Source organism: Capricornis sumatraensis, chromosome 2 (genome assembly GCF_032405125.1).
Source record: "Capricornis sumatraensis isolate serow.1 chromosome 2, serow.2, whole genome shotgun sequence".
Taxonomy (NCBI): Eukaryota; Metazoa; Chordata; class Mammalia; order Artiodactyla; family Bovidae; genus Capricornis; species Capricornis sumatraensis.
This window is the reverse complement of record NC_091070.1, coordinates 35649478-35676708: the sequence shown is the minus strand read 5'-3', so window position 1 is coordinate 35676708 and position 27231 is coordinate 35649478. Positions and strand designations below refer to the sequence as shown.

The 27231-nt window shown below is 42.8% G+C and overlaps 1 protein-coding gene across 2 annotated transcripts in view; it reads left to right on the top strand.

Annotated features, from left to right (window-relative positions):
* Positions 1–27231, top strand: part of SAMD4A (sterile alpha motif domain containing 4A) — a 223376-nt gene that overhangs the window by 134940 nt on the left and 61205 nt on the right. For both annotated transcript variants that reach the window (XM_068964588.1, XM_068964587.1), the window contains exon 3: positions 2913–3431. In XM_068964588.1, the coding sequence (XP_068820689.1) occupies positions 2913–3431 (519 nt within the window). The remainder of the gene's footprint in view (positions 1–2912; positions 3432–27231) is intronic.

Sequence of the window (27231 nt, the reverse complement as noted above, 5' to 3'; positions counted from 1 at the left end):
CTCCAGCATTTGTTATTTGTAGACTTTTTTATTGATGCCAATTCTCCTGGGGGAAGTGGTACCTCATTGTAGTTTTGATTTGCATTTCTCTCATAATTAGTGATGTTGAGCATCTTTTCATGTGCCTGTTGTTCCGCTGTGTGTCTTCTTTGAAGAAATGTCTATTTAGGTCTTCTGCCCATTTTTAATTGGGTTGTTTGTTTTTTGTTGTTGAGTTGTATGAGCTGCTTGTGTATTTTGGAAATTAAGCGCTTGTCAGTCACATCATTTGCAAATATTTCTTCCAATCCGTTGATTGTCTTTTTGTTTTGTTTATGGTTTCCTTTGCTGTACAAAAGCTTGTAAATTTGATTAGGTCCCATTTGTTTATTTTTGCTTTTATTCTATTGCCTTGGGGGACTAACCTAATAAAACACTGGATGATTTATGTTTAGCCTATATTCTTTTCTAGGAGTTTTATGTTATCATGTCTTATGTTTAAGTCTTTAAGCCATTTTGAGTTTATTTTTGTGTATGGTAAGAGGGCATGTTCTAACTTCATTGATTTACATGGAGCTGTCCAACTTTCCCAACACCACTTGCTGAAGAGACTGTCTTTTCTCCATTGTATATTCTTGCCTCCTTCATTGAAGATTAATTGACCATAGGTGTGTGGGTTTCTTTCTGAGGTCTCTATTCTGTTCCATTGATCCATATGTCTGTTTTTGTGCCAATACCATGCTGTCTTGATTACTGTAGCTTTGTATCAACTCTGAAAATGGTTAATGGCCTTTCCTGGATCATCTCTGGCCTGTATTATTTTTAAAACTTGGTATCGGAAACCACCCAACATGATTCTAATGTGGGCCTGACTAAGGCAGAGACAAATAGAAGGAATTATTTCTATCATCAAGTACTTGACTGGTCTTTTTGTTACATTACCTCATTTATTCCTGTAACACAAGGAGGGGCAGGTGCTGTTGGTAGCACTCTTGACTGATAGGTTGAGGAACTTACCAAAGTTCCATTGCCGATTAAGTGGCAGAGCTGGGATTTGTGTGCCTAACTCTGAAGCCCACATTCTTTTATGACATACCATGCCTTCCTCCCTTGATACTGTTCTTTGAATATACCCCTTCCTCTTGAGAGGCCTTATCATATGCAGCTGGTGCATTTGTAGCTCATGATCAACACTGACTCTTGAGCTTGGTCTGATGTGTTTGTGCTTCACTAGAATTATGAAGCCCTTCTGCTAAATTCCAGAAATGCCTTTTCAAACTTGCAGATACTTTGTGAAAGCTCTAGCCCTTATACAGTCATCAGTGGGCCAGAGTTCAGGTCTTTAGGTATTAGGAATGACTTTTCTGGCAGAGAACTTTCTTTCTTATCATCCCAGGTCCCATGGATAGCTATCAGTCTGCTGAACAAACTACTTCTTAAAGGCTAGTTAAGGCAAAGTGTACTGTTAACCCATGTTTGTGTGTGTGTATGTGTTCAGTTGTGTCCGACTCTTTGCAACCCCATGGACTATAGCCCGCCAGGCTTCTCTGTCCATGGGATTCTTTCCAAGCAAGAATCCTGGAGTGGTTTGCCATTTCCTTCCCCAGGGGATCTTCCTGACCCAGGAATCTAACCTATGTCTCTTGCATCTCCTGCATTGGCTGGCGGATTCTTACCACTGGTACCACCTGGGAAGCCCCTGTTTAATTACTCCATGTTACTAGCTAACATTACCATTGGGTAATCCATGTGTATGTAAAGGCAAGAAGTTTATGTTTTGAGTAGTCGGGAATAAGAGGAATTCCTTGTAAGAGTGTTGAAAACATTCTCATGGATGAACCTTGAAGAGATTATGCTAAGTGCAATATTCTTGTCATAAAAGGGCAAATACTGTTGAGTTGGTCAAAAAGTTCATTTGGATTTTTCCAGAAGATCTTAAGAAATATCTGAATGAACTTTTTGGCCAACCCGATTTATAATTCCACTTATATGAGATAAGTAGAGTAGTCAAATATATAGAAACAGAAAGTAGAATAATGGTCATTAGGGGTTGTGGGTATGGAGAATGAGGAGTTAGTGGTTCGTGGATATGGAGTTTCAGTTTGGAAAGAAAAAAGATCTGGAGAGGGATAGTGGGGATGGCTGTACCACAGTGCAAGTGTACTTAATGCCACGAAATTGTACACTTAAAATGTTTAAAATGGCAAGCATTAAGTATATTTAAAAAGTATATTTTACCATAATAAAAATAACCAAACAGATCTTCTCTACTTAAAGAAAAATAGCTTGCTTAGCATGTGTGATCAGAGATGCCACTGGACCCATCTTGGGTTCATTGTTAATTCTAGCTTTGAGATCACAGTCGATTTCTGAGTCAGCTTCTCATGAGGAAGGTGCAGGCTTCACCCAGGTGAGGGGCATCTTTTTCTCCTGATAGATTTCTCCATCTAGGAGGTTTTACCCACTTCACACAAATGCACTTGCCAGGGCTCCACCCACTTTCCAGGGATGTCTAGGGAAGGGAAAGCAGCTTTGCCTTTGAGGACTCTACAATACGGACCCTTAATTATACTCATTTTTCCATGGAGATTTTCTTATTCTTTATTCCCCTATCTGAGGGTATGCCTAGACTTTCCTAAGAAATAAAATCGCTGTAAATTGTATTCATTTGTACCAAAGTGGTCATAGCCTCTTTGGAGACCTGCATTAGAGTTAGATTGAGCAAACACCTCAGAGTGTTAGTGTTTCACTGAAGTCAGTGCCCCTTGACAACCTCAGGTCAGATCTCCACTCGAGGCAGAGGCTGTTTTGAGAAAATTTAGCCCGGGTGCCTAGACTGAGACTGCAGGCCCCAGGAGTTCTCTTTATACAGTGTGCTGCTTGGTGCCATGGTGGTGTATCTGCTTATTTGCCCTGCCTGTTTTCCTTTTCAGGAATCATTAACCAATGGCAACAGGAATCCAAGGATAAAGTGATTTCCCTCCTGTTAACTCACCTGCCTTTGCTGAAGCCAGGAAACCTCGACGCAAAAGTAGAGTATATGAAACTGCTGCCCAAAATCCTGGCACACTCCATTGAACACAACCAGCACATCGAGGAGAGCAGGCAGCTGCTGTCCTACGCTTTGATCCATCCGGCCACTTCACTGGAAGACCGCAGTGCTTTGGCCATGTGGCTGAACCACTTGGAGGACCGTACGTCGACCAGCTTTGGCGGCCAGAACCGAGGCCGCTCAGACTCTGTGGATTATGGGCAGACGCACTACTATCACCAAAGACAGAACTCCGATGACAAGCTTAATGGGTGGCAGAACTCTCGGGATTCTGGGATTTGCATCAACGCCTCCAACTGGCAGGACAAAAGTCTGGGGTGTGAGAACGGCCACGTGCCCCTCTACTCATCTTCATCTGTCCCCACCACAATCAATACGATTGGAACCAGCACAAGTACAAGTAAGTCCCCCGGAAGCCCTTTAATGCAGTCTGGTTTGGTGACTTGCTGTGTGTGGCATGTCCCGCTGGGAATGTCTGCTCTGGGCACCCCGTAACCCTGGGAGAGAAGGGCTGATTGAAATTGGCTGCGGGAAAGGGCTTTTTGGACCCCATGTTTGTTGTTCTTTCGACTCCTGAAAGAGAAAAATCCTGGGCAGGTAAAAATGATTGATGGTTTAAATTTGGGTTACAAATAGATTAAAAAAAAGAAAAAATTAAATATGAGATTAAGTGGTGAAAGAAGGAAACTTCTGCTTTCCACAAACAGAAATGCCTTCACCCAGTACCTTTTACCTGGGGTTTTTGGATTTGCCAAGACATTGAGTTCCTGTGTGATGCTCTGTACCTGATTCTAACCCATGTTTAACCAGACAGCCTCATGGGCTTTGTGCATTTTCTTTTCTTTTTCCACTTCTTCTTTTTTTTTTTCTTTTCCTTTCTTTCTCTCTTTTTTTCCCCCTTTCTTTCTTTCTCTTTCTTTCTTTCTTTTTTTTTTAAATTTCACCCTGGAATGTTCCCTCCCTTGCATCCCCTTGTCTTAATCCCCGGTTATCAGGGTTACTTTTCCTCCTGACCAGGGGGAGCAGGTTTGCTAACTGAGAATGCTGCTCTGTCTACGGCCTGGTGTGAATGCTGTGGCCTTCTCGCTCAGTCTAACCCCTTAGGAGAGGTGGGGCAGGAACGGCTTTGGCAGAGGGGAGAACAGAGGGCAGCCCTCTGCTCTTTGAACACTAAAGCAAAGTACTCTACCCACAGATGGGACCAGGCCTGGGTCTGGTGGCTCTGTGTGGCTCCCCACTTAGGCTGAGCAAAGTGACATAGATGCTACTGGCACGTCTATAAAGTGCGTGGGAGAGTGGCCCACCATTGAAGAGAATTCCTTGATGCTAGTTTGCATGTGTCTCTAAAGATGGTGTCAGGCCCGAGATAACTTTCTTGGGGAAAAGCTTTCGCAGTTAGACTGTGTGTGCCTGTCAACAGGCAGGAACCCTCAATGAAAAGATCTGAGAGTATGAAGAATTGGCAGTGACAGCTTCTTGGCCTCTGCCTCCACATGGATCTTGGGGCTAATGGGCCTTTTTAAATGGCTTTCTTAAATACGTAAGTGTGTGGAATTTTCACTACATTGATTGAAACAGTACTTCAGTGAAATAATCAAAGAAATACTTCAGATACTGCTTTGATAATGCCACAACACGAGGTTTTAAAATTCTTTTGTCCATTTTCACATTTAGATATTGATAACTTGCATATTTGGGGAATTAGGTGATTATTACATCATTAATTTATTGTGTAAGAGGTTCTGTGACAGGTTTTTTTCACAGACTAGTAATCCAGGAAACAGTTTCACTAACCTCTGTGTGATGGAAAGTGATGGCTTGAACTATTCAGACACATGCAGGCTGAGACTGCAGAACTTCTTGGCCCGAGTTTCCTGGGTTGGTGACAGAATCTAGTAATTGTTTCAAAATTCTTTGATAGTTAGGAGAGATGCAAGCTCTGAGCTGCCTGCCCTCTCAAAACTTGGTCTTCTTTATTTTAAGAGGTTGAGTTTTATGTCATCCATCTTGAAATTAGTCTGGGGTCATCACATTTCCATCTCTGCTGATGTAATACATTTTTGTCGGGTCTTGATAAGATTAGTACATTTGAGATGGTTATCAGATTGTCACTTTTATATTTCACTGTGGCAACCAAGCCCAGAAAATGGGAAGGAAATGCTTAGATGCTTGTCATGGTCTCCTAGGCCTTTGAGTCCAGGATAGTACTTGAGCTGAAAAGGACTTGGAAGTTTAAGAAGATAGCTAGATTACATATTAGAAAAAGATTACATATTACAAAAGGGATTAGAGCCCTTTTTTGGAGCATCAGTAAAGAAGATAAGAGCTCAGATCTTTTCTCCAGAAAGTTTCATTGCGTCATATCAACACTTGTATTTTAATAACATCTCTTTAACACAATCTTAATGTCATTGCTTTACTCCTGTGCATTGTTGATAGTGGCTAAATTGTGCTTATCCAAACTGCAGTCCTTTGGGTCATTCATTAACTCAACGCTTCTATCAACTATCTTCCGAGCACCTGGGAGGCAGCTTGACATAGTGAACAGAAAAAAGACTTTGGTGTCACTGCTACCTGGGTCCAAATCTCAGACCTGCAATTAGCTACCTACAACTAGGCCAAGTTACTTCACCTCTCTGAGCAAGGTCACCACTTGCAAAATGGAAACGTTCATGATATCTACCTGTGAGGGTTGTGGTGAGGGTAAATGAGATTATGTATGTGAATGCCCTGGCCAGGGCTGGCAGCAGTAAGCACTCAGTGAGTGTCTGCTAAATGAATGAGAGGGACTGGGCAAGACAATGAATAGCAAAGCACTGGCATTAGCTGCCCTCCCCAGACTCTTGTGCTCATTGGCATTGTACTTTTCCTGAGCCCAGGCCATGCAGAGTGGTCTAGGGGGACTTGAATATGCTATGACCATTTCACTGCAGTAGAAAATGGTTTGGCCTTGAGGGTTCAGATCACAAGATAGAAAAGTGCCAGCTTGTTTGGGAAAAAGCAAACAAGGTTGTTGGCTAAAAATGAGTGAGTGAGGTAGACAGCCGTGGTAGAGGTTGCAGAGGTAACGGGGAGGGAGAGATCGTGCTGAGTATTGTGGGTTGTTGTAAGGACCTCGACTTTTGCTCTAAGCAACCGCCTCAGAGGGTTTTTGGCAATTGAGTGATGTGATCTGGCTTGTGTTTTAAGGGGGATAGTTTTGGCCACTGTGTTAAGAATAGATTATACCAGGGCAAGGACAGAAACATGAAGAGTAGTTAAGAGACTATTGCAGTAATCCAGGCAAGCTATTGATTACTTGGACCAGGATGGCCACAGTAGGAGGGGGAGAAGTGGTCAAGTCTAGATGTATTTTGAAAGTACAGCCAACAGGATTTCCTGACAGAATAAATGAGTTGTCAGGGGGAAGAACTCAAGAATGACTCCAGGGTTTTTTGCCTACAAAAATGTTGGAAGTTCACTGTCCTATATGGTGACTTTATACATTTGTTAGACCACCAGAGATGTCTAGTAAGCAGTTGGATATATGAGCATGCAGTTTGGGAGAGAAGACTGACCTAAGATAGAACTTTGGGAGTTACCAGCACATGGGTGGTATGTAAAATTATGAAACTATGAGATAAGATCACCATGGTAGAGATGCAGATAGAGAAGACTGAGGACTGAGCCTGAGCACATCATCATGAAGCCTGGGGAGAAGGGGAAGAAGCAGCAAATCAAGGAGAACCCATTGAAGTTGGAGAAAAGTCAAGTGTGTGTGTGTGGGGGTGGGGGGGGGTGCAAGGCAATGAAGAAAAGGTTTCAAGTAGGAAAAAGTGGTCAACTGACTCAACTGCTACTGATAGGTCCAATAAGATGAGAACCAAGAAGTGATCACTGGATTTATTAAGAGAGAAATCTTGTGAGACTGGACCCTTCACTGATCTCTTGGGGTAGTCCTTGCTGCTAAAAGAAACAAACCCACGTAAAAGTTTATTTTTGACTAATGTAAAGTCCAGAACAGGGGTCCTTGATTGACATGTGACATTCTTCTAAGCAGTTATTCATGAACCCAGGCTCTTTCTGTCTCATGTCTCTGCCATCTTCACCACATGTAGCCCAAAGTGACCAGGCTTGTCAAACCACAGGAAGGAGAAAGAGATGGGGGAAGTCTTCTTGGGAAGATTTCATGGACAGATAACCTTCACTCACATCCCACTGGCTAGAACTCTGTCACATGGCCACATCTAATAGCAGGGGTGTGGTAGATGTAGTCTTGCTGTGTGCCCAGGAAGAAGAGGGATCAGAGGCAGAGGGGACACAGGCAGAAAGCACCTTGCCAACTACCACTGAATAAAATAACTACCACTGGGGAAAAAGGGATCTTAGAGATCAATTGGAAGTGCTTCACACATGATAGGCATTTAAGGATGAAGACAGTTGAGTTAGTGATTCCAGTGAGATAAGAGGCAAGAAACTAGCTAGAAGTTTGATTTTGAATGTATATTGACTTTGAGAAGGTGCTTGCACATTGAGATGAAGAAAATGATGCATTAAAAAATAGAACCATGCAGGTTGTTGAGGAAGGGATTTAAGATGAGGCTAAGAGTAGGAGGCAAAAACTATGCCCTAATTTAATAAGAATCAACCTATTTTTATTCATTTAGATAGAGGAGAGAGTGCCTTTTAGTGACTGCAGAAGTTAAATGAGATCTCATAGGATGTTTGAGCTGGGCCTTTTCCTCCATGAGATAGGAGAGGAATGGGTTGGGACCGTTGAGAGTCTATGAGGCACCGTTTTAGATAGCATCAAGGTGTTTCAGACAAGAGGGAAGAATCTGCTCTCTTTTTAAGAGGGTCTGATGACTGAGAGCAAGAATCTGCAGGTTCTTCATCATGAGTCTGTGGGACCAAGGTATTGGCTGTCACGAATTATACATGTCTTAGTCAACTTTGTTTTGGCCATCACAAGCAATTCCAAATGCAGTGTACCTAGAGCCTGCCTTAGCACTTTTAGGTTTGCTTTCTGTCTCAAGTCATCTATAGAAAAAGTAAATCTTCCAGGAAAAGAACCATCCAGGTTTTCTTAAGAGCCCTCAAAATCCTGCTGTGTAGAGGTCAGTGCCACCTCCATTGCCCCAGACTGACTTTCTAACCATTTTCTACCCTTCGCTGGTGGACTTTGACCTGGGAAAAAACTATATGCTGCAGTTACAAATGCAAGGAGCCTATTTTCATTCAAACTGTTGATAATACTCGATTTTTCTTCGCATGCTTTACATTTGGGTTTGAAAACATGCCAACCTTTGCTAGCCTCATCTGAGATAAAAACTCAGAAACTTTGGGTTGCAAAAATTATTCCAGAATGCTCCATCTGAGCTGCCCACTTCATCTACAGTCTCATGGTGCAGCTTGGAATCTCAGTATTTCTTTTATTAACCTCAATTGACTTTTATGCTAGTAAAAGCTATATATTAAAGAAATTTGGTACCATGGGTTATGAAAAGTAACTCAACAGTGATCACTGCATCATGTTTACTACATTCTGGGTGCTCTTCAGAACCCTTTACATAAATATTAACTCACTGAACTTTTGTAGCTCCATGATGTGGCTCATATTGTTATCCCCATCTGCCAGATGAGGAAACTAAGGCCCAGAGAGGCTGAGTACCTTGATCAATGTCACAGCCCATCTAAGTCATATGCCCCAAGTATGCTAGGTCTGTACTGACCCATGTAGCAAGCATTCTGCGTTCCAGTTCTTGGTTGACATCTTTGCCTCCCCTTCCTGACTATGAACCCCTTGGAAACAGGGGTGTTGTCCTCTTTACTTCTCTTTCCTCACACCTAGAACACTCTCAAAAAGTCACAGAAATATTGGAGATGGCAAATTCCTGGCACGTATTCAGCTGCCATTCTCTCGTGGTAGAGCATCTCTTAGAAAATGGTTGTGTCCTGCGAAGCCCAGATGTGGCCTCCACATCCTCCTCAATATGCCCCTCAAGGCAGCCACTATAATTCAATAAGAGATGGCATGTGAGCTGAAGCCTGTCTGCCTGCCCTGCCAGAAACATTTGCTCAGCAGTAGGGACTTAATAAATTCCTGGGCTCACTGCACAGATGTTCATGAAATTATCAAATTTCCAAAATATAGGAGAAAGTATTCTTGGGAATTCACTAAATATTTGGTGATAATATAATTCGCTAAATATTTGGTGATCATTTAGCATTCTGTCTTCATCCTCACAGTGACATTTATCATTACTCTTCCTTTCTTTGTGACATGTTACCGACTTGATCTCAGTACTAATAGACCTTTAGTAACATACTGTGATCTTGCTTGTGGAGGTGGGCATATGAATGTATATAGGTAATAAGATGCACAAATTCATACCAAAGAAAATAGTGTGTACAAAATCTGCTGAGATCTGAGTAAGGTCTGTAGTCTCAGCAACAGTATTACGTTTGTGTCAGTCTCCTAGTTTCGTTAACACACCATTGTTGTGTAAAATGTCACCTTGGACGATGCTGGGGGAATGAGTACATGGGACCTCTCCCTGTAGTATTTTTGCAGTTTCTTATAGATCTGTAATTATTTCAAAATTGAAAGTTAGAAACTAAAAACTACTGGGCCATACTGGATATTTCTTGGGCTTTGATCCTGTTTCTCGACCTTCTTGTGGGGTCTAGGATCCATCCCTTAATGAAAAGGTGGCTCTTGGGCCTCAGAGAGCCAATACCTAAGACAAAACTACTTCATCAGGCAAGGTGAAAAGTAGAGGTGACGTAGATCTCAGGAAAACTGGCTCCTTTGGGAACCCTGAATCTGCAACTGAAAAAAAAAAAAAAATCTTCCAATTCCACCAGCCCCTTAGGCAGCCCAGGCCAGCTGTTTCAAAAGTACTCGTTTGGCTCAAGCCCTTCCTTTTCCCTCTGCTCTTCTCATTTTCTTACAAGGCCACCATCTACTTCAAGCTCATTCCTACTAGCCTGTAAAAAACCATCAGGATACACATTCAAAGGGAGCAGAGAGACCACTCAGCTTTCAGAAGGTCTAATAAGGCGAGGTCTTGGCAAGTGGCCTCCTGGAAACTGGAAAGAGGGGCAAGGCTTGGAGATCTCACTTCTATCTTGCTGGCTGTAGGTCATCTCCATCCTAAGCCTTCAGAGCCACTGGTGTTACTGGAGTTCCTTTTTAAATTTTCATGGAATTATTTTGTCTTTTTAACAACAGATTTTTCTTTCTCAGTGGAAAATTTCTTCCTCCCCAAAATGTAGCCAACCTGGCATACAACTGAAAAATTCCATTATTTCCTTAACCCCTCATTTGCTCTTCAAAGAGGTAATTCTAGTTGCTTTGCTTCCTTTGAGAAGCATTTATAACAGCTGGCATGATATATTTTTAGCTTCAGCTTCCTTCCCTTTGGGGGAAACTGTTTTTAAATATGGCCCTGGCCTTCCTGATACCACATTGTGAAGATGGCTCAGTGATATCTCAGAGGACCCAATATTGCCACTGCCTGATCCTTTGCCTGTTTCCAAGAGTCCAAAGGTTTTATAGGACCTTGCTTTTCCTCACCATGTCTAGTGTTCGTTTTCCAGGACTTGGGAAAGAAAAAATCAGAAAAAAACACTGTGGTAAGCAAGAAGCCTGCTTATTTTATTGTGCATCAGAGATCCCACAGCTTGGGAAAAGTCAAAGACCTCCTTGGTACACATGCCTTGGGTCATGAGGATGTGCCATCCAGCCCCTGTTCGCGAGGATTTTTTTAGACTCTAATGACAGTGAGAGTTATTAAACACTAGATGACCTACCGAGGAAGGCAGTAGTGTTTCTAATTCCCCACTGTACTTCAAAAATAGGATGGATTCTGGCTGGAATAAATGACTTAAACTGGACTAGCCTGGAAAAGGGGAGGAAGAAGGAGATGAACAAGCTGGCTTCTTTTAGATTGTTTTTGGTTTTTTTGTTTGTTTGTTTTTGAGCCCTATAGTCTTGGGATTTCTATTATTTCACAAGATTTATAGTTATAAGCTCTAAAGTTAGAGTTTAGAGTTATAGGTTTAATCCATGAATAATGGGACAAAAAAAAATCTTTTAATCTTGTTTTTTTTGTTTTTTGTTTTTCCTTTTCTCACCTTTAAGATATCTGGGGATAAACTCAGGTTACACTGAGGAAAGATATATCATGAATGTAGCTTCTCTTTTAAAAAATTATATTTACTTATTTTTAATTGATTGATGATTGCTTTACATTTTGGACTTCCCCGGTGGCTCAGAGGTTAAAGTGTCTGCCTGGAATGTGGGAGACCCAGGTTCGATCCCTGGGTTGGGAAGATCCCCTGGAGAAGGAAATGACAACCCACTCTAGTACTCTTGCCTGGAGAATCCCATGGAGGGAGAAGCCTGGTGGGCTACAGTCCATGGGGTCAGAAAGAGTCGGACACGACTGGGCGACTTCACTTCACTTACATTTTGCTGAGTTGTGCAGTGTGCTTCGTCGCTTCAGTTGTGTCCCACTCTTTGCGACGCTGTGGACTGTGGCCCGCCAGGCTCCTCTGTCCATGGGATTCTCCAGCAAGAATAATAAAATTGCCACATCCTCCTCCAGGGGATTTTCCCAACCCAGGATCTAACTCACCTCTCTTATGTCTCCTGCATGGGAGGTGGGTTCTTTACCACTAGCACTACCTGGGAAGCCCCTTTGATATTACTAATAGTAAGCAAATGAGACTCTTGAATTCCATGGTGACAGAGGAGGATAAATTTCAGCAGAAGCAATTACTATTAATTTGGGATATGTGTTTAAACACTGTCAGTATCATTCCTGCCATCCTCTTACCTACACCCTGGTCCTCAACATTCTTTTAGGTAAAATACAGTCGTGGGAAATCTCTGGTGTAAGTCAAGTAAGAGAAGGGTATCGAAATGGGGAAGGGGACTTCCAAAATCTGGGAAATGCTATAAAGGATTTTTGTGGATTGGAAAAAGGCTAAAACTCCCAACATGCCCTGAGGCAGTCATTCTTTGCCAAAATTCTGGACCATTCCCATAGACAAATTCCATGGCTATAATTAAATGTTAGAGCCAGTGAGAGAACAAGGTTTGCTTTAGAAATTGGTTTCACAGCCAACCTTCCTGAGATGCATCCTTTTGGAAGAGCCCATCAAAACCTATATGGAACTAAAAAAGCTATAATAGATTATTTTGTACTTTAGCCTTCTCCTTTGCACAATAAGACATTACAATGCAAAGAGAATTATAAGGCTATAAGTGGCATTTTAGATATTCAAGTTTAGAGTATAAATGATGAGGCAGCCTTGATCAAAATCAAGAATATGGCTTTGAAGTCAGATGACGTGGTTTTAAATTCCAGCTGCACCAATAAGTAGGTATGTGAACATGGACAAATTACTTGACCTCTAAACCTCCTTTCTTCATCTATAAAATGGAAATACATTTCAGTAGGCAAATAGGTGGGGAAACAAAGGGAACAGTGACAGACTTTATTTTCTTGGGCTCCAAAATCACTGCAGATGGTGACTGCAGCCATGAGATTAAAAGACACTTGCTCCTTGGAAGAAAAGTTATGACCAACCTAGACAGCATATTAAAAAGCAAAGACATTACTTTGCTGACAAAGGTCTGTCTTGTCAAAGCTATGGTTTTTCCAGTAGTCATGTATGGATGTGAGAGTTGGACTATAAGGAAAGCTGAGCACTGAAGAATTGATCCTTTTGAACTGTGGTACTGGAGAAGACTCTTGAGAGTCCCCTGGACTGCAAGGAGATCCAACCAGTCCATCCTAAAGGAAATCAGTCCTAAATATTCATTGGAAGGACTGATGCTGAAGCTGAAGCTCCAGTACTTTGGCCACCTGATGCAAAGAACTGCCTCACTGGAAAAGACCCTGATGCTGGGAAAGATTGAAGGCAGGAGGAGAAGGGGATGACAGAGGATGAGATGCTTGGATGGCATCACCGACTTGATGGACATGAGTTTGAGCAAGCTCTAGGAGTTGGTGATGGACAGGGAAGCCTGGTGTGCTGCAGTCCGTGGGGTCACAAAGAGTCAGACACAACTGAGCAACTGAACTGAACTGAACTGAGGCAACCTCTTAATTGGCTTGATCAGGGTAGGTAGTTAATGTGTTAATCGCAATAGCCATATAAAGCGGGGGATCATAGAAAAGGCTTAAGACTTTAAACATATTATTTTATCTTAATGTGTAAATGCATTCTCGTTCCATCTTTTGTATAGTGTGATGGTCCTTTGAGAACAGCATTTCTGACTGAGTCTGCTCTTTTGTGCATAAATCACACCCTTGATGCATTATTGTCTATGATTTCCTTAAAATGGAACTGGAATTTGACGACATTTCCAAAAACAGAGCATAGAATCTTTCCAGATTCTGGCTTTCCTGTTTTTATAATTTACCTTATAGTTTTGTCACTAACACTGAATTCAACAGTAGATTTTTAAAAGTAAAACAATGAGTATTTCTAAAGCTTGTAACAAAGTTTTTGAGTAGTTAGCTTTTTTTGTAATTTATATGTCATCATTTCTGTTATACTTTTTTAAAGTGATACATTCACAGTAGCAAGTACAACTAGGATAAATAGATTTTGGGAAAAAACTCAACTGTCTCTTGGTACACCTGCAGGTCAGCTGATGGGAGCAGAAGTACACAAGTCAATTCTAGTCACTGAAGAGCCATGGGCATACATGAGTAGTTGGAAAGGAATGGAGAGTACTGAGTGGTCCAGCAGATTGGGCAAGTGAAGATGAGATGAGAACTTCTTAGGGTTGTGAGGATTAAATGAAAAATGTATGTAAAGCACTTGCCAATAGGAGATGCTCAGCAAATAATAGGCCTCATTATTGTTATTTCTGCACTGGTTGTCAAGCTGATACAAGTAAGTGGCATTCATTCCCAACCCAGGCTCTGCAGTAAACTCAGGTGAAACAGCCCTCCTAGGGCAGTTCTAAGACACGTCTCTTCCGATAGACGCAATTGAAATCAAGATGCTTTGCCAGCTCTGTAGAGAGCTGCCCTCCACAAATACATATAATCACCCCTCAGGATTGTTGCTGTGGTCTGTCTTCCTAAATAGCTTAAAATGGACCAGAAGGAAAAGAAAGAGTAAGAACAAGGTAAAATTTTGTTTTTGTTTCTTCAGGATCCATTGCTAAAAGAAATAATTTTTTTAACTGGCAATAAGTGTAAAGATACTATTCAAATTTATTTAAATGATCCTTAAGTAACAGAAAAAGATTTATTTACTTGTTTGTTTATTTTTGGCTGTGCCGGGTCTTCCTTGCTGTGCGCAGGCCTTCTCCAGTTGCAGCAAGTGGGGGCTATTCCCTAATTGCAGTACATGGGCTTCTCATTGCAGTGGCTTCTCTTGTTGCAGAGCACCAGCTCTAGGCACTCGGGCTTCCATAGTTGTAGCGCGTGGGCTCAGCAGTTGTGGCTCAAGGGCTCTGGAGCACTGGCTCAGTAGTTGCAGAGCGTGGGCTTAGTTGCCTCATGGCATGTGGGATCTTTGCGGAGCAGGGATCAAACCCACATCCCCTGCATTAGCAGGTGGACTCTTAACCACTGGGCCACCGGGGCAGCCCCAGAATAAGATTTAACAGAGACAGATACAGGCTAGGGAAACGTGGCCAGTTCCAAGAGTGCAGAGTGTTTGGAAGAAAAGATCAGTTGCCTAGGCAAGTCACTCCACCTCCAACTCGGTGTGGACTCTTGCACTCTTAGGAACTCGTACTTCTTTATCAAGGCATGAGGTTGGATGACCCAGAAGGATCCTTGATAGTGCTTTCACTCTCTGCTTCTGGGGCAGAAACTGAGTCATAGAGCACTGATGTTTGAGTGTACAGAGCTGTTACTTTGGGGTGAGCCAGAGGAGAAAAATGAAATGCCAGCTAATGTGCTGGGCTAGTCTAAGAGAACTGGCACCTGTCAAAGCCAGGAAGAGATCCTCCTGCTATAGTCATCATTAAATACACAGTCAGGGAGAACCTGACTGATTTTGGTCCCCCTCATTTTTAAAAGAATGTGAACACCCATGATTGCTACCTGGACTGTGGAACTGGGAAGTCTGACAGACAGGGGTGGGGGAAGGTTAGTTTTTCACTCTCCCTTTTGAAGGGAGTACTGTGTTAGTGCCATGTATTACCTGTTAAAAATAAAACATACATACTTATAAAATGAAAAGGATACAATGTCAGTGAAGAGAGAAAAAGATATTCTGAAAGAAAAGACGGGGTAATTTAGCCTGGAGCAATAATACTAAAAAGGAGTGATTTGGTAATTTTGAAACATATTAGAGTTTATTAATATGAAAGGTACTGTCTTGAGTTCCTTGGTCTGTGTCATACAGAAAGAAAAGAAAATTTGCAAAAATTCTGGGTAAAGATCTTGGTGATGATAAAACTCCATGGCATGTAGAATCCCAGTGTAGATTTTCTGTTCTTTCTGAGCGTAAAGAAAGAAAAAGAAAACCAGAGGATCACCAGGTTCCTTTGCCTGGTGCCTGCATCGCAAGCCACCTGTAATCCACTCTTGCTCTGTGGTTGTCGTGTCATCAGAATGGGATTTTCTTTTTTTTTAAGAAAGTGGACTGCTTGAAGGTCCTTTGTTTTAAGAGATCTGATAAATATCTGGCATGGTGCTGGTCTTCTTCCTGTACCAGTAAGTCAAACATCTCCACAGTGGGAGCGAAACAGCGGTAGGATGCACTCTCAAAAGCTACTGCCCATTTTGGATTTAAACATGCACACACACAGACACACACACAACCACTTCTGCTATACCCAAGTCAAAATAAATTAGGTGTATATTCCTTAGACCCAGTTTCCCGAGAGGCATTTGTGAGTAGCATCAATTGATAACTATAGCACCAAAACTCCTACAGAGCCTGGAAATTCAATTCCTGTGGAAAAAGAATGACAGTGGCAAGTATTAAGAAACTTAGTATACTGTCCTAACCTATCATTAGTATCAAGGTGAAGCATATGGAAGAGAACATATTTTATGCACAAGTATCATTTACATAGTGGGGATGTTCTTTCGGAGTTGCCTGAAATGGTCTTTTTTAATCAAATCACTTTTCCATGGACTAAAACTATGATGGAATGTCAGTTGTCTTGGCTTCTAGTCTTCATGAGCAGGAACTCTTAGAATCAGGTTAAGATCCCCAGTTCCTGAGATTCTCAATCAAAGTTAATAATCTATAAAAGGATTTTTAAATAAATACTGGAAGAATTCCATCACATAATTTTTTTTATCAATGGTTGCAATTTTTTTATCAACGGTGGCAGTGAGTCCTCTTCTCTGATTAGTAATTGGGAATGATTTTGGTGACTTTTTCGGTTTGGGTGTGCTGTTTTTAACAGGTCACACTTAGGTGGCTTTGGATGGACAAGGCAGGCAGTTATAATTCCAGCCTCAAGCTGTGTTTTAAACAGAGAGAAGGTGGCCGTCCCAAATACTTTCAGGAGCTAGAGAGAGAACTTGCTGAGAAAAGATGGGGACGTGAGGGCTCAGCTAGAATGCTGCCTGGTCTGCATCTACTGGGTGTGTTGGGAGGAAGCTCAGGACTGCAGCGTGTCTGGAGATTTGGAAGGATTTTGTAGTAGTCATTAGGCCTCAAGGAGATAGGTTGTGAGAAAGAGGATTATTCACACATGTTCATCATTATCCAAGAAATTATTGGGTACCTGTGATATTGTTATTAACTCTAGTAGGCTTCAGTTCAGTTCAGTTCACTTCAGTTCAGTCACTCAGTCATGTCCGAGTCTTTGCAGCCCCATGAATTGCAGCAAGCCAGGCCTCCCTGTCCATCACCAACTCCCGGAATTCACTCAAACTCATGTCCATCGAGTCGGTGATGCCATCTAGCCATCTCATCCTCTGTCGTCCCCTTCTCCTCCTGCCCCCAATCCCTCCCAGCATCAGAGTCTTTTCCAATGAGTCAGCTCTTAGCAGGATAATTTCAATATCCCCACTGAATGTTATATATAAATATTATTCTAAAAGTCAGCGCTCACTACATGTACAATAATGGCATCCTTGTGTTTGTTTAATTTTGGCAAGGTAGGTCCAAACTGACCTGTAATCTCACAGCACTGGGATTTTCTGATTCCCAAGAATGTCTCTGATTTGCGTATGAGGGTGACAGTGTGACTGAGGCCAGCCCATCCCTAAGTTGGGACCTGAGCTGCAGACCCTAAATTCAAGGTAAGCCTTGTCCCCTAGCTCACCACAACTCAGGAATGAGTTTTGTCAATACTCAGAGAAAGTAGATGTCTTAGAAGCGAAGAAGTGTTGCTTGAAGTCTTTGTTTTTAATCTGTGAGATTTGTGAGAAAGAATATAAAGCTGTGTATGGTCACAGTTCTTTCCCAAATTTTCTGTTGGTGATGATCTTTTTCTGTCACTAGAGACAGCTGCATAATTTTTATTTGCTTCTGGAATTATTCTCTCGCTCCTCTTCCCCAGCCACTCCATCTGCATGCAGGTCAGAGAGCAGGCTAATTATGGGGTACTGGAGAAGCAGTTGCGCAGAGAAAAGCGCTCGCCTCGGGGAGCTCAACACCAGGGTCATGCTCGTGACGATCTCCGTGTTCACATCCACATGTTTGCCTGTGCACGGCCTTCCATCCTTTTGCAGTTGCACAAACCAACTTTTCAGATTCTTTACCCACTGAGCTATGAGGGAAGCCTTTAGAAAGGTCAACACAAGAAATAAGTGCTTGTTCTTAGGACAAAGCAAGTAAAGGATTTCACTTTAATTTCTTGGGTCTTCACACTAGAAAAACAGCCGCCAAGTGGCTGAGAACAAAGATATGTTCCTATACGTAACCAAGGTTTTGTATTTTTGGCTGCCCCTGCACTGGCTTCAGAGCAAGAAGCTTTATACACTTAGGGGGTCAAACTCTCAAACTGGTGGGCTGCTGAAATTCCTTGACCTAGGAGACTGCTTTTGCTGGCAGGCCAGTTTCTTCAACTCCTTCATTTTGGGTATTGATTTACTTCTGTAGGTGTTAACCTATGAACCCTCTCTGGCACCCTAAATGGCACAGGCTGAGAAAGACAAGATGTTTTCTGCGGATATTTCACTTAAGAATCCTGACTTTGGGAACAGGCTATGGAAAAATACCTTTACCCTCTGCCCCTCCCTCTTTTAGATCAATCAGCTTAGATTCAGCCCCTTGGAATTATCTAGACTGGCAAAGATTTGGGGCCCTTGGCTGAGCTGTTGGAACTCTAGAAGAAGCTTGCTTGCAACACAGATTTATGTTCATCATAAAGAATCTATAAACTCCCAACACCATGTCTTTCAAATGGGAACTTTGATGAAATTTCTACCTCAGATGAGTCCATGACAGCCATAAGGATCCCAGTGGGAACCCCATCCCTAAGTCCATCACCAGCAGAGCTGGGTCTTCTTTGGTGCTGGGAGAAGTTTGCTTCTCTCAAGTCTCATCGTTCCAAGATGAGTCACAGAGCCACAGAGGTGGCCTAGTTTTTATGGTTACAGGGAGAGTTGGGGCAAATGACCCCATATTTCTCAACATTCCCGCCTCTGTTATACTTTGGCTAGTTCAAGAACGCATGCTTGTAGCATGGATCTGGCAGTGTTGCCAATTACACCGATGGCAGAGTCAGAGTCCAGAAAGGTCTCAGGCACTGTCGACTTGTAGTTCAGAGCATGTGCTTTGAAGTCAGACCAACCTGGGTCTGGCTGAGTCCACTGATACCACTTCTACTGATGATTAGCTGTGTGACCTTGGAGAGATGCCTTAATCTCTCTTGGCTTTGCTTTCCTCATATTAAAAGAGTGGGTAATAATCACCACCCATGGGTGATTGTGAAAGTCCTCTCTGGGTCTAAGGGCAATCCTCTTTTTTTCTGGAGAGATTTTACCCTAACCCTCCTGATTGAAAAACCTGTGCTCCTTCAGTTCTAGGAAAATTTCTCAAATTTAAAAAATGATTCTCCCATTTTAATGAGGTAATAGCTCTTCTTTTGATTCTCTAATTTCCTTAACTTTCCTTTTCCTATTTTTAATCTTTTTGCTCTACTTTTTTCAGTCTTTCTGTTCTACTTTCCAGATGATTTCTATAACTTTATCTTCTAAACCTACTCCATAATTTTTAATTTTTGCTGTTTTTGAATTACAAGTGTTCTTGTTCTTTCAGTGTTCCTTTCATATTGCATTCTGTTCTTGTTTCATGAATGCAAGCCTTTCCAATGTCTCTACAGATGTTTCAGCTGTGTTTTGAAGTCTTTTTCAGCTCCTGACATTGTCTGTACTGCCTTGAGTTAATTGTTCTGTTTGTTTTGGACCCTTTATCTCAAGCAAGGATCCTTTCATTTAAGAGGAAGGCCCTAGAATTTATGTATATGAATTTTACCACTGAGAGACCTGGTTGGCCCTGGCCAGATTGTTTCTTGGGGAGTCACAGGTGTAATTCTTACCTCGTGAACTAGTCCATTTTCCCTAGAGAAATCATTTTTTCCTTCTGGAAGATTTAGGTCTGGCTGTCTGGATCCCGGGGGCTGTTAGGAGAAAAGTGCTAAGATGATAGGACAGTTGCCTGGTTTTGTTGGGCATAAGAGGAGAATATCTAAGGTGATCCTTGTGCCTTACACATGCTGTCTACCAGCAACTCCCAGCACCCCGCCTTCCGAGGCACCTGATCTTGAAGGCCTAAACTTCTTGGGAGTTCTGCAGCGTGAACTGTCGTGTGCCCATCTCTGCGGGCATATGTGTCACCTTTCTTTGGTCTACTGAGTCAGTTACCCTCATGTCCTCCTGTTTCCCAGCTTCCAAAATTTTGTTGACTTCAGTGATCTTCTGATGCCCAGAGTGATCTCCTGTCATCTCTGTCCTCTTCTCTCTGCATCCTTGTCCTTGTGCATTTATGCCTTTGATGCCTTTTTAGTGAGTTACCAGAAGAAACAGTAACATCTACATAAGTTGGAAATTTATTTTAACTCATTTATTTGTCTATTATCTATCTCCCCCACGTGATTATTAATTCCAAGAGGCCGGGGACCTAGCCTTGTCAACTACAGTATTCCTACTGTCTCAAGCCCTCCCTGGAGTATCATGGGTGTTGAATAAATACTTATTGAGTGAAAGTATGACATGTAATATAGATCTATTTGTACAATGCTTACAGCCCAATAAATGATAAACTATCTTAAGCATAATTATTTCAGTACTGAGGATTAAGTATTGAAACCAGACTTTATGCTGCTGCTGCTGCTGCTGCTGCTAAGTCGCTTCAGTCGTATCCAACTCTGTGCAACCCCATAGATGGCAGCCCACCAGGCTCCCCCGTCCCCGGGATTCTCCAGGCAAGAACACTGGAGTGGGTTGCCATTTCCTTCTCCAATGCATGAAAGTGAAAAGTGAAAGTGAAGTCGCTCAGTCATGTCCGACTCTTCGCCACCCCATGGACTGCAAGCCTACCAGGCTCCTCCGTCCATGGGATTTTCCAGGCAAGAGTACTGGAGTGGGGTGCCAGTGCCTTCTCTGAGACTTTATGCTACTCATAGCCATTGATTTTAAATGGGAACAAATCTGTCTCTTAAATTAAAATCTTTCATGAGAAGCATCTGAAATATCTTACCTCCCCTAGAAAAGCTCAGACTTTTCCTGATTGTGATCTTTCCACCATGACTCTCTCTACTAATAGGACATCACCTGTTTCTGTTAAAGCACAATGTCTGTTAAAGTAAGGTCTCTTAAAAGGTAAGAGACTACCTTGAAGATCCCATTGCCAGGTGGAAGCATTCCTGGAACTAGAGCGTAGTTTTTCTCATTCATAATGTGACCTTCTGCCTGTTATCCGCCATCCCTCAGTTTCCATTGTCTTCTCTGGAAAGTCGGCTGGGGAGAACAGATTGATTAAATGATCCCTGAAGCTTTTTCAGGCTCTAAAATGACAGATTCTGCAGTTCTGCTAATTATAAAGTGGCAGTAAACAATTAATGACCGTCTTTAGGACCCAGGTCTTATGATAATGATATCCCTGTGAAATTGCCCAGTCTTTTCAAATGACAAATTGGTCAGTTCACTAGATAACTAGGTATTTAAGTGGTGGCTTCTAGATATCTATATAGACAGCCCAGTTGTAAACCTCTGCATAAATGTATTGTCACGATAAAAACCACAGAATTAAATAAGTACAAACAAACTAATTAATAGGATTCACTGTAGTAGAGAAACCAGTCTTCCACTTGTGAAGATTCTGGCTGAAGAAGGTATTGCTTTTTCCAGTCTTCAAACAATACTTGACTTCCCATCAGTGCTGGCAATCTCTCTGAGAGTTTAGGCCAAAACAAGAGTGTCCTGTGGTAGGTCTTGAGTGGCAGATGGATGAACAGTGGTGGGCAGCCGGGATGAGAAGGACAGGGGCACTGAGTGCCCAGAATTGGAAAAAGCCAATCCTCTGTGAAGACACAACAGCTCTGGTTCTGGAAAAACCCAATGGCATACAGTTGTTGTGGAGGCCCTAGACCCTGCTGTGTTTGGGACACGTTGTTTATGACATTGTACAAAGGCCTCAACATTTGTGTCCTGCTGTGTGTTGTTTTGGTGTTAAGCGAGGGATTATCTGTTTTAAATCACAGATCTATTAAGCTACCCCTGTGTATCAATGACATTGATATAAAGACTAATGGTTGTTGATATAATTTGAATGATAAAGACCAAAACCATAGGGGCTCTAGTATTAGCTTCAGTATCAACTTTGTTGAGTGACCCTGGCCATTGCTATATTCCTTTTGGCCCCTGGTTCCTTAAGTGATAAAGTGGGAAGGGCGACAGATTGGATGATATCTAAATCATATTCCTGGTTCAATGTTCTGGAATCCTGAGATAGTTGGGTAGTAAATAAATGAGGAAAACAAATTTCTGTGCTCCTGATACCTTCCAGTCGTCTGAAAATAATATTCTTGGAGAAGGACCTAAGAAATGGCAGCACCATCTTTAAAACTCCATCAGAACCAGCTCCACTGGGTGTCTAAACAACAGCAACATCTGCTTTTCAATAAAACATTGGCATTGCCCTCTACCAGTTCTCTCGAGGGCTTGACTCAGGAATGAGAAGCTCTATACCCACCCTATGGGGCACCTGGTAAGACTGTTCATTTTATGGTCCCTTCTTGAAGCACAGCTGTCTGTTTAGGGAAACTTAATGCTTATCTTATATCTTTGAAGGAGGAAAGAAAAACTAGGTTGTTTCTCTTGAGTCTGCAGCTCCTGTAGCATTTAATTTTTTGTTTGTTTGGGCCAAACAGCTTGTGGGATCTTAGTTCCCTGCAGGATTTTCACTGCAGTTTTCCTGCAGTGGAAAACTCAGAGTCTTAACCATTGGACTGCTAGGGAATTCCCTCTAGCATTTAATTTAAAATGAAGAGATCTTGGTTTGGCTTTTTATACAAATTCTCACCTGACTCTGCCCTCTGAACATCTACACAAAACAAAGCCACCAGTTCTGTGAGCCAGCTGGGGAAAGCCCAAGTGAAGACAGATGCTTTTCAGGGAGCTGAGCAGGTGATGTCTACTTCAGTTATGGAGAATCTTCATGCTGCTCAGAGCAGTGACTGCATGGAATAGCCACAGGAACAACCTGCACGTTTACAGTAGAAGCAGGAGAGAAGAGAGGAGCTTTTTGACTTGCATGCATTTCTCCTGAACCTGTTCTAAAAAGGAGAGCCAGGATTCAGAGAGGCTATGTGGTCCTGGTATATTACCACCTCCTCCCAAACTCTCATTAGTCCTTGAGATACTGTAGCAAATTAATTGAAATTGAAGTCACCTAAAATTTTTACTTCCTTCAGCAATTCTTCACCTTCATGCAAAGTGTTACTTAAAATATTAACACTGCCTTACGGCTCCTAGCTGCTGTGTGCATCTAAATGACGGAGGGTGATGGCTTAATAAATGATAGAGACACTGTTTGCATCTGTGCTGCCCTGTCTTTTATTATTCTCTTTGTGGCATCTGTAGCCCTGGTTACAAGCATAGTGCCCTATGCACAGAGATGCTCATTGTTTGTTGGATGAGTGAATGAATAAGGAGGTTAGCTTAATTTTTTTTCCAGGAAGGTAAAAAATTTATTTCAAAAGCATCTGGCATACATCATCTTAGTGGGCATTCATCATTCTTCCTAGTACCCAGCATAGAACAGATGCTCAGAAAGTATTAGATGGATGGAGGGGTGAAAGTGAAAAGTGAAAGTGAAAGTCGCTCAGTTGTGTCCGACTCTTTGCAACCCCTTGGGCTATACAATCCATGGAATTTTCCAGGCCAGAATACTGGAGTGTATAGCCTTTCCCTTCTCCAGGGGATCTTCCCAACCCAGGGATCAAACCCAGGTCTCCCTCATTGCAGGCAGATTCTTTACCAGCTGAGCCACAAGGGGATGGGGTGGATGGATAATATGGACAGCATATGATCCCATAGCAACCCTGGGAGATGGGTAGGAGAGGTACTATTATTGTTAGAACTATTTTCCAGATGAGTACTATGGAACCCTGGGCTTCCCTGGTAGCTCAGCTGGTAAAGAATCCACCTACAATGCATGAGACCCTGGTTCAATTCCTGGGTCGGAAGATCCCCTGGAGAAGGGATAGGCTACCCATTCCAATATTCATGGGCTTCTCTGGGGGCTCAGATGGTAAAGAATCTGCCTGCAAGGTGGGAGACCTGGGTTTGAGCCCTAGGTTGTGAAGATCCCCTGGAGGAGGGCATGGCAACCCACTCCAGTATTCTTGCCTGGAGAATTCCTTGAACAGAGGAGTCTGGCAGGCTACAGTCCATGGGGTTGCGGAGTCACACACAGCAGCACTATGAGACCCTGAATGAGAAGCCAGTGGACTTTCTCAGGGGGTGGATATTGTGTGTTTAGTGTCAGGTCCAGAGTTTCTTCTGCCATGAGAAAGAGTGTGGAGTTGGGCTGAAGAACACAAGTCAAGCTTGCATGTCAGAGAACCTTGGGTTTTGAACCCTGGCTCTTGCCCTTTCCTAGCTGTCTCATCTTTGTCAAGCCCCTTACACTCTGTACTTCTGCTTCCTCTCTGTGAAGTACGTGTCTGTCCTTGCGGAGAAGAGTAATGATAGACCCACAGCATAAGGCTTTACATGAGGATTGAACGAAACAATGTGTGTGTATCTTCGGCAGTGTACTTGACACGCAGTCAGCCTTGGTGGTGGTTGCTGGTGTTGCCGTTGTGCTCACTTTTGTATGGGCGCCTCTTCAGGGACGCAGGTCCAGGAAAGGTAGTCCTAAGGATGTGCTTTCGGATTGCATTTGGGGAAAGTGTCAACAGTGCAGTATCCCTAGCCCAGGACCGTAAGAAAGAACAGACTAAGGAAGCCAAGCCTTCATTTGCTCAGTCACCCTTCCATGCAAGTCTAAAACATGTGGGAGAAAGGAGAGCATTGGGATAAGCCAGGAAGGGGAAGAGATGAGATTAGTTGGCCCCTTCCCTGTGCAGAATCTAGTCTGCACTGAGCAGTGGGCAGATCCTCTACCCTCTCACCCTCGCTGACTGTTCAAGGCAGCTGTTGCACACACTTTCTTGTTGTTGTTTAATCATTCAATCATGTCCGACTCTTTGCGACTCCATAGACTGTGGCCAGCCAGGCTCCTTTGTCCATGGAACTCTCCAGGCAAGAATCCTGGAGTGAGTTGCCATTTCCTTTGCCAGGAGATCTTCCTGACCCAAGGATCAGACGCACACCTCCTGCATTAGCAAGCAGATTCTTTACCACTACTGAGCCACCAGGGAAGCCCCATTACAAGGCAGCCTTTCATTTAAATATGAAGAAATAAACAATGTGAGGAAAATAACTTGTCCAAATGAGAAAGGCCCTCCTTAAATAAGCTAATAGCATCATAGGAGACTGGCTTAGGGGGAGGGGCTTGAGGGATCACCCTCTGGGCTGTAACGGCTTGTTCAATATTGTGCCCTCAGCTTTTAGAGCTTTTCACACATGATGAGCACCCAACAAATGTCTGATGAAGGAAGGAGTTCATCTAGTCCAACCTCTCTGTCTCACATATAAAGAATCCAGTGTCACATAGCTGGTAATAGGTTCTTAGCTTGAAATACAATGGAAGTACTTAGAATCTTCCATAAGGACCCCAGTCAATCAGTATTGATTGCTTACCACTGTCAGGACAAAGAGATGATCTCATGTGGGGTTCTGGGCACTGAAATTTAATGAAAAAGAAGGTGATTCACCTGCCCTGACCCTCCAAAATGGAAATGAAATGTGAACACTTAAAATGAATGCCAGGAAAGGGATGACCAAGTTGAGTCTGAACCAAAGGAAGATTATTCCGATTGGGACAAAGAAGAGTTTGTCTATGTAGATAAGTATTCTGAAAGAGCAAGGAAGATACTCTTTTTGGTATGGTAGTCCATGGTAGAAAATTCATCTTTTGTAAGGCTGTGAAACACTGTCAAGTAATCAGAGATATTTTTCCTACTGCACGTAATACACTAAAAATGCTCTATGAATATCATTAGACTGGCTAGTACTTTGAGTTGATTTTTCAGCTTGTGGTATTGGTTTATATTGGGTGATTCTTACACTGACAACTCATAAGTAATATTTCTGCAGGACTTCACAGTTTGTAAAACATTTTCATGTACCTTAAATTATGTAATTTTTTCAACAATTCTATGATAGAGCCTTTGATATCCACTGCAGGGGATAATTGAGGCACAGAAAGGTCACATGTCCTCCAACCCAAGTTCCTCTCACTTCGGCAGGCTGCTTTTGTTGTAGACGATGCTTGTTCCAATATCAGCAGGACAGGTATCAAGCCAGTGAGTCAGAGCTAGGTGTGTAGCTCATACACCTCAACCTTGAATGTGAACACAAATCTCCTGGGATGTTAAAATGCGCATCCCAGTTCTGGGTCTAGAGTGAGACCTGAGAGTCCAACCTTTCTAACAAGCTCCCAAATAATGCTGATGCTGCTGGTCCATGGAGCTAGAACTCTTTTTGTTGTTGTTGTTTGTGAATCAGTTACTCTTTCACCTACAGAATTTACAGACTGAGATAAGGCATACTCAGAGCTTTCTGCAGCTGATTCATGTCCAGAGAGGGCCTGATGCCAACCCCTGTTTCTCTCTCCCTGCTGAGAAAGGATGAAATGGCCACAGCAAGGGACAGGCATGATTGCCTAGGAGTCAAAACATTGTCCAGGGATTCTTTAGAAATTTCTGCCCAAGTATCAGTCAGGCTGGAATTCTGGTTCCAAAATATCTATTTCACCTGGAGGGCAAGACAAGAATGCTAAAATCCTGGACTGAAGAGCCTGAGCAGAATTCTGTGTGTGAGTCCAAAGTGATGATGTGTTATGTTTTCTTTTAAAGCGACTTAAAAAGGGTCAACAAGATGCCCATTCTTTGGGGACATCTTATTAAAACCAGGCAGAAGCAACAGCCAGCCTGGGGAGGTTTGCAGTGTCCAGGATGTGGACAGGGTTTGAGGGGAGCACTGAGGTAAGAAGACAGCCCAGGATGGTGGTTCTCAACCTGGCTAGATATTGAAACCACTCACATGCACCAGAAAGTATGAATGCTCCAACTCCACTATAGGGATTTTCAATTACTTGGTCTGGGATGGGGTCTAGCACTGGCATTTTCTTTTTTTTTTTAAGGCTGCAAAGGGGTTGAATGTGCACCCAAGACTGAGAACTGCTAGGAGAAGGCAATGGCAACTCACTCCAGTACTCCTGCCTGGAAAATCCCATGGATGGAGGAGGCTGGTAGGCTGCAGTCCATAGGGTCACTGAGAGTTGGACACGACTCAGTGACTTCACTTTCACTTTTCACTTTCATGCACTGGAGAAGGAAATGGCAACCCGCTCCAGTGTTCTTGCCTGGAGAATCCCAGGGACGGGGGAGCCTGGTGGGCTGCCGTCTATAGGGTCGCACAGAGTCGGACACGACTGAAGCGACTTAGCAGCAGAGGAACGCACACTGGATAGTTTGTATGTGGTGAAGGGGGAGCCTAGAAGCAGACAAGCAAAGGGGCCTGTGGATCTGAGGGGGCTATCCGAGGTCAGCCCGGCTACCCCTGATCACCCTGCAGCTTGTTCTCGTCGCTGCCCGGATCTTAAGGCTCCAGACAGCCCTCCGCATCTCATATCCAATAAGAAATGAATGCTGTTCAATT